Source organism: Leptonychotes weddellii, chromosome 4 (genome assembly GCF_054177405.1).
Source record: "Leptonychotes weddellii isolate Sample4059 chromosome 4, ASM5417740v2, whole genome shotgun sequence".
NCBI classification, from domain to species: domain Eukaryota; kingdom Metazoa; phylum Chordata; class Mammalia; order Carnivora; family Phocidae; genus Leptonychotes; species Leptonychotes weddellii.
In genome coordinates, this window is record NC_138372.1 from 40,527,903 (window position 1) to 40,541,723 (window position 13,821).

Below are 13,821 nucleotides of genomic sequence, written 5' to 3' on the forward strand. Positions count from 1 at the left end.
TCAAAAGAGTTAGGTCTTAGAAAAGAGAGTTATTTTTTGTCTGTCTTTCTTAAGGTGCATATGTAAATATAATAAACATACGCTATATATATTCTACGGATCCTCATTTTCCGGCTTCACTGACTGTTCCTAAAAATTTCTCCCCAAATCCCTGCCACTGCGATGAACTGAAGATTCATCTTCAGAATTAAAGATGTTGTTACTTTTTAGGAACATGTCCATTACCAGATATGAGGAGTTGGAAGCTTCAATGAAACGATCCCTACACTGCATTCACCTAGCCACAGGAGGCAGCTGGCTGCCCCAGGTCAGCAAGAAGCACGGAGGGATTGGAGAGTCAACTGTGCTCTCACAGGCAGTTGGCGAGGTGTCGCTGTGCTGGGAAGGGGGACCTCTGTTACGCTCTAAGAGAAGCCCTGTCGTCAATGCAGAAGACGGCAGTCGAGGAGATGCCCATTCCTTAACAAAATTACACCTTTTTTGTCGTGTTTTACTAGATTATCCAAATTACCTAGATTTCAGAATAATGTACTCACCAACTGAGCTCCTTGTCGTTTCAATCGATGATCACAAAGATTCACATTTTCAAAAAAAGTCTTAAATAAGTTAAAACCTGAAATTATAGAAGGTCAGATAAATTCATGCACTCTAAGTACCACAGATAACCAATGAAAAGACTCCAAGTATACCAAGAGCCAAAACTGTAAAACTCTTAGGACCAAACAGACATAAATCTTCAAGACCACAGATTAGGCTATGGTTTGTTAGATATAGTACCAAAAGCACAAACAACACCAGAAAAAAAAAACAGATAAATTGGACCTCATCAAAATCAAGAACTTTGTGCTTCAAAGGACTATGAGAGTGTGAAAAGACTACCCACTGAAGGCGACACAGTATTTGCAAATCGTATATCCAATGAGGAGCTACTATGCAGAATATACAGCTCAACAATAAAAAGACAACCCAACTCATAATGGGCAAAAGGTTTGAATAGACATTTCTTCAAAGACTATATGCAGTCAATAAACACATGCACAGATGTTCAATATCATCAGTCATCAGGGAAATGCACACCGAAACCACAAGATAACACCTGACACACACCAGGATGGCAAGAATAAAGATGACAGACAATAAAAAGTGTTGTTGAAGATGGGAAGGAACTGAAACCCTCAGATGCTGCTGAGAGGAGTATGAAATAGTACAGCCATTTTGCAAAATATTTTGACAGTTCTTCAAATGTTAGTTCCAGGATACAATTCGACTCCTCAATATACACTGAAGAGAAATGAAAACTAACGTCCACACAAAAACTTGTACATAAATGCTTATAGCAGTGTTAGTGATCATAGCCAAAAAGTGGTAACAACCCAATGTCCATCAACTGATGGATGCATAAATAAAATGTAGTATATTCATACAATGGAATATTATTCAGCCATAAAATGGAGTGAAGTACTGATACATGCCACCATTTGACCGTTTGAGCTATCGGACCATATAATTTAAAATGAATCATACGATACCATTCACATAAAAAGGAACTTATCTGTGTATATAAACATATGTTTCTTTACATAGATGTAAAGAAAAGTCCAGAAGGCTATTCCAGACTGATTAGTTGCTTCTGAGAAGTGGACTCAGAGGGAAAGGAAAGAATAAAATTTCTTAACTAAATGAGAAAAAAAGATTTTAAGTTGTTTTCCTACCATTCATTGTGATTTCATATGACTCCAATTTAAGAATTTTCTCCTTGAAAAGCTGCTGTTGAACATCACTCTCAAGATCATGCTGCCCTTTTGTAAACCATTCAAAACACATCTGTGGATCAAGACAAATGTTACCCTGTAACTAAAATCCATTTCAGGCAAATACATATTCCAAAGTGGGAGAGTGAAGATAAGTTATGTTTAAATCTTCAAAAATATTTATTGACAAAATACCACTGAAAACTGAAATGCCTGGTACTCTGGAACTAAACAAAGCAGTTCTAGCAACCTCTCCCCCAGATAATGCAAATATAGACTCACACTGTTCAATGGAGTTTAAACTTGGGCTTCTCCACTAACGCTTATTAACAAGCCTTGCTATGGCCAGCCACTGTGCTAGGCAAAGGCATGTATGTGGTCCTTTCAACAATGCTATGAAGCAGTTATAGTTCTGTAAAATGAGATGAGCAGACAGCAATTCATTGTTAAAATACGCCAAGTCAGGTGTTCTGCTCCTGGCTTAATCTACTTTCAGCTGCTTAATTATAGTTTAAAAAATCTGTCTAGGCATTTATTCTTCTTTGTGTTTCTGGGGTGCAATATCATTACAGGAATTCAAAGTTTCTGGTTGGTAACTTGAAATTAGTTCCATGGGAGGGAGAAAAAAACATAAGACACACCAAGAATTCTGTAGCTGTGCTCACTCTGAATTTGGTCTTATCCAGAATGGTATAAAAATTACCAAAGAACTCATATATTTAGGTCCTAGATATATATTATATGAAGTATTTTTTCAGCACTTACAGTTCCTGGCCTGTTAGTATAAATGTATGCTTAGCCAATTGAGAAGTGTTTAGAATTAAAGATGTGAGACCCACAAAAAATATGAGACATACAGAAAAGGTAAAATATTTAAGTCCCACTTCTGCCTTATTTTATCCACCCTACCATCTTCTTACCTCTCTATCTAATTCACAAACATCCTGGCCAGTCACAAGACACTCCCAGATTTCCTTGGCACGATTCCAACCCAGATACAGAGTAGCTTCTTGTAAGAAAAATGCTAGAAATTTTAGATGGGCCTCTAAATACTGCAAAAAGAAGTAATGCTAATTAGTTAACTCCAGGCATTCCTACCTAAAAGCAAAATTAAAAACAAATTTTTTTAATTAAAAAAAAAAAGAGAGAGTTCTACCTAACACTTTCTCATATAATTAAGAGTAAAATAAATGTGAGACATCTGTTTGTAAGCTGACGGCACAATGTTTTGGAAGCTACTTCAAGTCTATTACCAATTTCAGTTGACTTTGGATGTCAGTAAAATATCATTTCAGCAATCTCAAAGTAAAACACCACAAACTCACAAGTGGTGAGTTAAGATTTTTTCCAATTTTTAAAAACAATGTTACTAATCAGTTGATTTAAGAAACAATTCTCCACAGAACTGACAATTATTATTTCAGAAGAAAGACAGAAGAAAGATGGTTATCTTTATCACTTTATCACAGGGAGTTTTTAGGGGATTTACTGAAAGATTTACCCAGAAATAACAATTTTCTCAACTTTTATTTTAAAATGGTTATAGCCAGAACACAAAACTGTTCCGTCACTACAAAGATACCTCACGCCGCCTCTTTTCAAGTGACACCCAACAAATATTATTTTTATAGTTCAAGTGCAAAAAGCCAGATGAATGCTGTAAATCACAACACAAAAGCGCCATGCCGGATACCTCCCGGTAAGTGTATCGGCCATCTACCAGTGTCGAACCAGTTAAGCCTCCGGGTCCAGCCACAGCGGCTGCAAGTCGATGACAGGCTATCAAACTTCCTGTTACCAATTTCACGATTTCAAAATTTTTCTTCAAGTCTTGAATAATGCTCTTGGCAAAAACAACAAAAAGAAAAATGGTATGAGAATCTGCAGTGATTCTGTCAGTTTAACACAAGCTTCTGTTTTAGCACATGGTCCTAGGTGAGTGAAGGACAGCGAATCTAAGGATTTCTTCAATCCCAACCCTGCACAAAAGCAAATAAAATCATCTAGTGTGCACATAACTAGAATTAAGGGAATTAATAAACTTCTGATAATTTTTTTCTTCTAGAGAGTTTTTTTTTTTTTTTTTTTTTTTTAAGGCAACTTTCCAAAGAACTATTTCACTGCTTGTGTACTTTTCCGGATCTTTCTTCCCAAGTCTCTCCCACCAAGGAAGCTCCAGGTCCTTAAACAATCTAATCTTCCTGAGATCAAATGTCTTTACATCTTTCCAAACACATTTCCAAAATACCATTCTAACTTTTAAAAACTGGCGTAATCATTTCAATAAATTAAGGAAATAAAAAGGACATGAGTTCAGGATAGATCAAAAGAAAAGCTCCATCGAAATGAAAGTAGAATGATGTTTAAACTCAAGATTATTAGAGAATATAAATGAATGATATTAATCATATAAATGTAAAATAGTGACGATAAACTCAGCAAGATCTTTATGTTTTGTTATTCCAACAGTTGTGTATATAACTGTATAGTCATTGAACAGGGCTCTTCTCTTACCTTGTCTTGCTTTTGATAGGTCTGTTTTATAAACGAGCGGGTGATCTCATGAAGCTGACGCAAAGCCGGCACCACCCATACAAACTGGGGATTATTGAGCTGAGATGACTAGAGTTAAAAAGAAGTTACATCAGTTAAAGCTAGAAATAAACGGCAGGCTAAATTTATTAGCTATAAAAATTTCCCAAGTCAATTAGGTTTTATGGCTACACATTCTATTATTTTTCTCTTCACACTGGCTCACTTAGAGCTCATCTCCATGCATTCATAATTCAGTCTTCAACTTCTTATTCTGCATGCAATTTCCTAAGGCCAAGAACTGCAAACAGGAGTGGATGTGAAGTGACAGTAAATGTATAGGGGTACATCAGCAAAAAACAGACAAGGAATTAGCAACTTCAGAGGATAGATTAAGTAGCACAGGCTGCTAGGACATGTTGGAATGAAATAAACTGATGGTCAAAATTTACCTTGGATAATACTGAGCTGGCTGATAAGTGGTATAAAAATATGATTTTCTATAATTATGTGATTAGGATACCAATGATATGATCAAGATACCAATAGTGGTCTAAATATTAAAGAAAATACTCATGATCTTCTTGTACGTCCTAGTTAAAATAATTCTGCAAGAGAGAATTCTATTTTTATTAATTATTACAGCCACTATACATTTATACCTTATATTTTTCATAACACTTTCAAATGTTATTTCTGAAACTGGTACACGACAATCCAGATCTTTCATAGTACGTATCTGAAAAGTCTGACGTTCGTGAAATAATCTTTAAAAGAACTGCTCTTTAATACATAGCATCTTTCTAACTAAGACATTTACAAAATTTGGAAGACTGTCCGTTTAACACTATTAATCAAATTATCGATTAAGTCTCTAAAAAACTGAGTAGAAGTTTTAAGTCCTTAGCCTTTACTTTAAAGGCTGAATTTTGCTTTTGTTTTTAAAGCCTTCTTCCTTCTTCCCAAGTGTTTCTGTAAGATGAAGACCTTTACAAGGTGGAAAATACTTTTGAAAAATATACTTTCTGTCTCTGGCAGGAAAAAATCGTATTACCGAATATGTATATTCGAGAGAACTATTGCCAAAAACAATACTGGTTTTCTTGAGGATTAGCCAATTAATCAGCAAATACCATATTTCCTGGATTCTAAGATACAGGTTTTATAAATTTCAACATTTCTGAAATTGACACTTCTTACAATTGTCAAAAGTAACTTAGCAGCCACTAGGTGTAGGAGTAAATTTTGACATAGCTGTCCTTACCTGAGTACATGTACCCTTAGCTGCATATGAAAGGTATTTGTTCATCTACCTGTCGTTTTAGCTGTGACTTTGTTTATATAGCACCAAACAAGGATGGCGTTTTAACTTAAATTTAGATCATGGATTTGTTACTTAAAACTCTTATCAAAAAGATGGCACTATGATGTAACACTGACTAGCCTGTTGTGTCTGTCAACTCAATTAAAAGCAAAGAAAACTGCCAGTGGTGTCAATCTAAAGCATTTCTCATAGCCGGGACAATTTGGTGTGACAGACTCAGACGCTGTGAAGGGCTTTGTCACCCAGCACTAAATGTCTCTGTCCAAAGGTGCACCCATAATTCGAGAGAAGCCGTTCATCCTGTAGTATACACAACGCAACTCAATTAAGGAAAAAAAGCAGCTTGAGTTTTACAAAAAAGGACAAGGACACAAAATTCCATATTCTTTCACATGCCTCAAAATTATACAGTCACTCTTAGAGATTTCAGCGGTCAAAATCACTACTCTAGATAATGAAAAGCACTGTGCCAGTGAAGCTCTGCATACTGGTCAAAAAGAGGCTTACATTCAGACTCTGAGTGGGAATTTAAACAAATGAATGGTAAAACTAGAATGTGCAATTTCTTTTTTTCTTCTTTGCAAACTTATTAGGTCTGTGATGCAGGTTGCAATCACGGGCATCTTAGAATCAGAGAAATAAGGTATATATTAAAGGCCAACTATTTGCAGGACTACCTACATACTGCAGCTAAAATATAAAAGTTGCAAAATGACAAGGAATAAAACTCTAAGGGCTTAAGTCCAAACTGTAGATACCTACCAAAAGGATTATAAACATTAGGATATAAATATGAACCCTTCAGCAAATAATCGGATATATTAAAAAAGCATCATTATGACAGACTAAGTCAATTATGGCTAGAATATTTTTATTTAACATAGAAAATCATCCTTTGAAAGTCGCTCACTATTCAATAAAATTAAGGAAATCATGTAAAATCAGAATTCAAAAAGTATTTCTGATATAATCTTCCTAAAGTTTATTAGCGAACAGAAAAGATGTTATTTAATTGTATCTATGACACTATGTTGCTAAGTTACAAGAAAAATTTAATGATTTTTCTCCAGTTACCAAAGGGGCAAGAGACTGTGGTGAACAATTACAATGAGCATATTTGATAATGCCTGGTAATGGAGCTGAGGTTTCACAAGGAGGAGGTTAACGGTATGTCCAAAGTAGACACTCAATGTTAGATGAAGCCTCAGAGGTCAGTTGGTGCAGCCTGCAAACCTACGCCTAAATCCTCACTCACGTCTGTTAAATGACTGTTCTCCTAGTGTCTCCTGCAATGAGGAACTCAGGAGGCAGTGCATTCGATGGCAGACTGCTCTCACAGAAAGTGCGCTGCCCTCTCATACTGAAACAGGCCTCCCGTGTCTTGGGAGGAATCAAACTTCTCTATCACAATCTAAGTCTCTGAAGAACACGTTCATATGCTTTCTTGAATTCTCTTCTCAAAGCTGAACATCCCCACGTTCTCATCTATCTTATTTTTCCAGGCCTAGCCATTTATCTAGATTCAAAGTACCAATTTTTGCACAGGAGAGCATTTTTAAAAAAAGTATTTCCTCCCGTGCTAACCACATCACTGGGAGATTGCACTGAGGACATCTTGCTACTTTTGCTTTCAATTACACGTTTTAGTAAGTAGAGGCCACTGCACTCTGGGTAAGTAATGATTTTAGTGTCCTCAACAGGGTGAAGGGGAGGAATGAAAGGAAGGGACGGGCATCTACTTAGAAGCTGCCAGGCGCTGGGCCAGGGGAGGCCTTGAGAGAATGACTTAGGGAATACACCAATACCACTACTTGAGTAAAAATGACTTTTTTGGTTTAGTACATTTTTTTTTTTTTTGGATGAGTACATTTAAAATTTTTAATTGAAGGAAAAAAGAAGTGAAATAAGAGGGAGAGGGTTGGGGGTAAACAGTGGAAGGTATAAAGGAAGCAAAGGAAAGAGGACCAAGGGAGCCAAGGGTATCCTGGCAGAATCTATAGAAATAAAGTTAAGAAATAAAGGGCAGACTTTCTGAACACAACAGTGGAATTTGGGAATTTTAAGAGTATGAAAAGCAGAGGGAAGGGGAATCAGTTGGGGGATAGAGAGGTAGCTGAGGGTGGGAGGGGAGTAAGAGTGGGTGATCTTGTCTTACCCTTTGCTTAGTTTCTGTGTAGCCTGGCAGGGAGACATAATCCCCAGTCAGCCCACCTTGCTGCCTGGCAGGAAAGGGCATAGCATAGAAAAACACCTTTAGTGGCAGGATATAACTCACCCCCCTGCCTGGAGTCATATCCAGGGGGCTCTGATCTTCCCACTGCCCCCCTCAGCCGTGTGTACTTTCAGAGAGTATCTGCAAGAGCACTTAGTTCACTAGGAAGTGCTATATAAATGCAAGGTACTGTTATTTGGAACGAAATAATGGTCCATGAGAATTTCTGTACTGGGAGCAGTGGGAGATTAAAAAAAAAAAAAAGGAAGAGTACTCCTTTCAAGTATCATGAAATGACTCCAAAAATTACCCTGCTGCTCTTTGAGTTCTGTCATAGAACAACAGGCATGAATGAAGTGACTGCAGAGAGGCAGTGAAGACGCAGGGATGCTGCTGACCTGACCAGGAGAGCTAAGTAACGCTGAGCCTGAGCTGCAGCAAGGAAGGAACAGACAGTGGGAAGGGGTTTCTGCTTTCAAAAGCCATTTCCCTGGAGGGAGGGAACAGTCTCTTTGGCGTGGACCCCTCACATTTATAAAGAAATGTATCTATTCCTGAGAAGAAAAGACCATTTTTCGATAGATACCCTTTTCCTCTTGCTATCACTACTGAAGGATCTAAACTCCGTACAGAACCCTGGATGAGGTCCAAGTGAAAGGCAGAGGCTGCAATAAATTATCCAAAATGCTGGGCTGAGAAAACTGGAAAAATGTGAACTGGATCTGAGGATGACAGCAATGCTGCTGAATTAAAGGAAAGATTTCTCATAACGTGAGCATCATCAGCTCCAGTCTGTGACTTTTTGAAAATCTCTAAAGCCAGATTTTATGTAGAAAATTCACCTGACCAAATTTCAGTGTCAGAAATATAAAACACAAAGTTCTTACGTGTCCTCAACTAAACCTGATGACCACACAGAACTTAATAAAAGCCCACTGAATCACCACAGCCTCGTAACAAGAGCTAAGAGTCCCTGAACACACCAATGAAAATTAGCAGTATTCAAGATCCTTTAAAGAAATACTTCCTAATGAAAGCCAAGAAAAATGTTTAACCAATGAAATTACTAAGCCCCTGGCTATTCACCAAAACCTTTTCTTATGTTACAGTAAGATGAGATCCCTCCCGCTACAAGGCTCTCCGTTTGGCCTGGGCAACCTGAGGGCCTCGGCTGGACGAGCGCAGTGCTCTGGTCAGGGCTGCGGCAACAGGGGATGTGGCTCCAGGGAGTGGCCCTGTGATCAGTCCCCTCAAGCCCGGGCTGGATGCTGAAGCACTGGAGCGACAGGAGAGCTACAGTCCTCACTGCTTACTCTGCTAACCATGCTTTCAAAGGGTAGCCCCTAAGTCCCCCGCAGCCTAGAGGCCAGAGCCCTGAGCAGGGGAGGGCTCCCACAGCAGTCGCTACCCAAGACCACCTGCTGGCATCAGACCCCAGCAGCAGGACTCACTAAGGAATTTCTTTATGTACACCTCTGAACCAGGCACCTGAAAAACGACAGCATGCCAGCACCGCATGACCCTCTTTCTTCCCTTCTCTCTTCTTACTCTATGAGGCTTCCTCCATTTCTCCCTCATGGCAGAAGAATAGGAATGATACTTTATGCAGAATCCACTGTACTTATTAAAGCTGTGCAGACTTTGCATTTATTTTACAAAAGAAAAAACTAAGTTAAAGGTCTTATAATTTTATGCAAACAATATAATGAAAGTACTCTGTGAATGTGACCTTGGATTCGTGAATATTTAAACAGCAGTTTCTATCTGAACATTACTCAAAGAGACACAAAAAGAGATTATCTTAAAATTATGATATCACTTATTAAAAGAAATTATTAAATTAGTATACCTTTTAGGCGGTTCCATCTGCAAATTCTTACCTTGAATCCATCCTTCTTGTTTTTTTCCAAACCTGACCATTCTCCAGGCTGAAATTAATTTTAAGAGAAATATAAGTGACTTGGTAAAAGCAGTACCTATAATTTCCCAATCTTGGACTCTAAGACAAGAGTTTCCAGGTAGGACATTTAATTTAATTTACATAATAGGGTAAGAAAATTAGTTGGCTCTAATTACAATACTATGGCTCTGACAACAAAACTAGACCAAAGATAAAACCGACCCTTTTAATATCTTCGATGCACTTAATGATGTAGCTCCTCTTGATTGCTTCTTTCACAGCATACGCATCACTAAGGATTGTCAGGTGCTCCTCCAAGGCTTGCTGAATAAGGCTACTGGGCAGGGTTGGAAGATGCGCCAGTTCCCAGAGTACATCTAACACCTGCAATAATGCCACACAAGATGAGCCAGCCCATACACCAGTCAGACCACATTGTAGCTGGAAAGATTAATTTGATTCTCCTGCCTTTCCAGAAGTAGTCTCAAAGCGAGCTTCCCGGCCTATTCGTCCAATCAGACTCAACAGCTTCTGTCTTACCCGATCGCTTTCAGTCTCCCAGCTCTGGGGAACAGAAAAGACAAGACAATCCAATTTTATCAAATGGGCAAAATATGCAGAAACTTTACACTTGAGCTAAAATGGTTTAACAAAGTAAGAAGAGTTACTTAACTTAAAGGGGGGAGACCTCAAAATGAGCTTCTTTTAGGAAAACTTAAAAGCAACTGCAGTTCTCTGGACACTTACCTTCTGGATGAGAACAAACAGATGATTAAGCTGATCTGAATTAAATTTGACAGCTGCTGCAGCAATAATAGTATGGATATTCTCGATCACAGTAGATGATTGTCCTGACTGGAAAAGGAGACAGTGGGGGAAAGTTACGTCCTGCAACTTGGAAAGACCCTCACACTTCTCCCCAGCAATTGACAGAGCCAAAGTAAAACAGCAATAAGATAAACTGATTCTAGCCTGATCAGCATTCACTTGCATGATTAACACTGGCGAAACTACAGGAAGCAATGGCCATCAGTTGGCCTTGTATAAATTTCTAGCAGCATTAAATCTTTAAAAAGATGAGAGTAAAGTTCTTAATCTGATATATGCATTTCAAGAGGAAAGCGAAATATTTTCAACTGGCTAATAAAGCTTTGAACTGAGTACAGAACAAACATATTTGCTTCCAGCACTTTATAAATGAGCTTGAGGGCCGCAGCTGAGAGTACCATCTACCTTATTTTTTATTTCGCTCCTACTTTATAATTTCAATTAATATTAATTTATCCCATGGACAGTGAATCTCTGCTTCAGTGATGTAGGCCCTGTGGTCGACTTTATGGTCAAAACTCACTCTATAACCTCAAACATGACTCCATCATGCCTCACTGCATACCATGTGAAGGAATTGAAAGGCAGAGACTTTTCTAGATTCAATTCTACAAGAATCTGCTCAGTATCTACTATATACATATATTCACCGAATATATGTAGCAGGGATATACAATATCTATTTCATGGCCTCTAATCTTCAACCTTCTGTGGATTCAAAACTCACTCACAAAACAACATTATATGGAGTATTCAACTACAGTTGACATGGGAAGCAAGATTTACAGGCCCCAGGACTGTTTTCTTTCAGTCCTACACCTAACTTTCTATAGTCTGCTTTCTGCTGCTAGGCTGGGAGCCTGCGAATTGCATTTCCTCTCCTGGCTATGCTCCCGTGATCTTCTGCCCATGGGAGGCACTGCTGGGAGATGAGAAGGGAAGAGGAAGAAAGAAGTGTGCTCAGGGAGTGGATGCGGGTGTTGGCATCGGCGGCAGCAAGGGAGAAGCCCTGGTGGCCGGGCCACCTCTTTGGCACCCCAGCCATGTGCCATGAAAGCACCTCCCAAAGCCGCTTCCTTTCCTTGGACTTCAGATGCCCCTTTCCCCATTCTATTCCTCCAGCATTCCTACTTCTCTCTTTTGCTCTTCCACCCCAGCAAGGCCTTTGTAAACAAGCCCCTGTACCCAATTCCCTCTGAAATACCTAGTACAGCGTCTATTTCCTGACTAGGTTCTGAGTGATACAGTGACTAAAAGGGTATAGTCAAGGTGAGCTCCAGGCCTCCTTGTGGCTTAGCAGCTAGATGAAGGCTAATACCATTACTGAAATAGCCTGGAAAATGACTAGGTTCTGACACACTGAATTTGAGATGCCTACGAGATGGCATGCAGGAAGGCGCAATAGTTATGCGTCTAGGTACACGGCACTGGAATGCCAAGAGGTCTGAATGGGGAACGCAGTTCTGAGCGTCAGAGGCATCCAAACACACTCCAAGCCCCAGGAGGGGACGCACTGCCCCCCGGGGGGTTACAGACTGAGGAAAGGGCTAAGGCGTGAAAGAAACTAGTATCTACAAAGAAGAAGAGAATAAACAAGTTAGTAAAGGAGACTTACAGAGGGTGCCAGGAAAGTGGGGGGAAAACGAGTCCAACGGCCTAGTAACAAAGCGAAGGAAAAGAAAAGGCAGGGGCGTGGCCGATTCTGTGGCGGCCACGGGGAGTCCTGGTGAGATGCGGTCTGGGAACTCAAGTAAGTAGGACTCTTATCCTCACGTAACAACCCAACAGGAAAAACTCATCCATGAAAACTGATAAGCAAACGGTGAAAAGAACATGAGACTGGCAAACAAGAGACACACTGTCCTAGCGCTGCTGGGGAGCCTGCGGGACAGCTTTTCATTGTGTTAACCTGGAAACGAGAAGACTAGACACGCTCAGTCGTTCCACATCTGAGCAGCGCAAGCCTTTCTCACATACACAACCCTGACAGAAGCCCCAAGCGGGTCAGCAGATCTGAGTAGAGCTGCTGTGGCTAAAGCAAGATAGAAGCTCCATCTCCCTGCTCGTTCACCACCCTTCTCCCTCTCCTTCTGCCAGAAATATCGGAAAAAGGCAAGATTAATTCTGATCAACTTACCTGTATCTTCCAAATTTTAGTGAGCTCATCTAAAGACAATTTACTGCCCAAGAGTTCAATAATCCCCTTTATACGATCACAGTATTGGGCTTGGTCTATGTTGCCTAAGAGAAAAGACACCCAAGAGGCAGATAGATACAGTGAACGCTGACTTTCTAAATACGATTCTATTAATTCAAAGCAATAGGAACTTGCAACATTTAAAGGCTAATACAGTCAAAGCAACATTTTCTTACCTTTAGTACAAAAATACATTATTTATAATTATGTTAGGAAATATTTTTTTTTTTAAAGATTTTATTTATTTATTTGACAGAGAGAGACAGTGAGAGCAGGAACACAAGCAGGGGGAGTGGGAGAGGGAGAAGCAGGCTTCCCGCCGAGCAGGGAGCCCGATGTGGGACTCGATCCCAGGACCCTGGGATCATGACCTGAGCCGAAGGCAGACGCTTAACGACTGAGCCACCCAGGCGCCCCAGGAAATATTTTTTTTAAAGCAACTTACCTTCCAATGCAATTGACAGAACTGAGTTTTCAACCAGCCAATCTAACAATCTGTCTGTATCTATAGCATTCTTCACAGATTTGGATAAAGTGCTATCTTCTATTAGTTTGGTTACCTAAAAAGACAGGATTATTGTGAATGACTAGTGCAAGTATGCATAAACAAAACCTACATATATATGTATACATATCCTGTGACTTACACAGTGTTCCAATGTGGTCTGATCATTAGCCAAAATGTACTGAAGGCCAGTTACTGTAGTAAGTTAACAGACTACTTATTCCTGATGTCTCTTTAAAAAGAACACGGAGCCAAGAATGGCACTCCCTGGATGGCTCGGGGAAAAGCATCTGACCAAACTTCCACCTTCGCACATCCTTCAAATTCTATACTTGGGACCAGAGAGAAAGTGTCAGTCCCTCCCTGGTAATGGGACCCTCTATGGCCATATGTCTACCCCACAAAAAATGTCACTCTGTAGGAAGAGAGAAAGCAAAGCCAACATGTTCAGAAAAGCAGGGACAAGACTTGGACAGAGTCCTGGCAGTGGTCAAGTCTCCAATTCTAGTTGTTCCTGCTGCCCACACGCGTCCCTGCCCTTACATGGTCTGGCTAGTCAATCCTTCATTCAT

At 39.7% G+C, this 13,821-nt stretch overlaps 1 protein-coding gene across 3 annotated transcripts in view; it reads right to left on the minus strand.

Annotated features, from left to right (window-relative positions):
• The window catches only part of USP24 (ubiquitin specific peptidase 24), a 134,320-nt gene that overhangs the window by 71,744 nt on the left and 48,755 nt on the right, over positions 1 to 13,821 (minus strand). For 2 of the 3 annotated variants that reach the window (XM_081818485.1, XM_081818483.1), the window contains exons 11-22: positions 13,190 to 13,304; positions 12,685 to 12,788; positions 10,467 to 10,574; positions 10,188 to 10,283; positions 9,942 to 10,103; positions 9,700 to 9,747; positions 7,763 to 7,822; positions 4,266 to 4,373; positions 3,445 to 3,594; positions 2,672 to 2,803; positions 1,713 to 1,824; positions 537 to 613 (exon numbers count right to left, since the gene is read on the minus strand). In XM_081818485.1, the coding sequence (XP_081674611.1) occupies positions 537 to 613; positions 1,713 to 1,824; positions 2,672 to 2,803; positions 3,445 to 3,594; positions 4,266 to 4,373; positions 7,763 to 7,822; positions 9,700 to 9,747; positions 9,942 to 10,103; positions 10,188 to 10,283; positions 10,467 to 10,574; positions 12,685 to 12,788; positions 13,190 to 13,304 (1,272 nt within the window). The remainder of the gene's footprint in view (positions 1 to 536; positions 614 to 1,712; positions 1,825 to 2,671; positions 2,804 to 3,444; positions 3,595 to 4,265; positions 4,374 to 7,762; positions 7,823 to 9,699; positions 9,748 to 9,941; positions 10,104 to 10,187; positions 10,284 to 10,466; positions 10,575 to 12,684; positions 12,789 to 13,189; positions 13,305 to 13,821) is intronic. The other variant, XM_081818486.1, reaches the window with a different exon arrangement.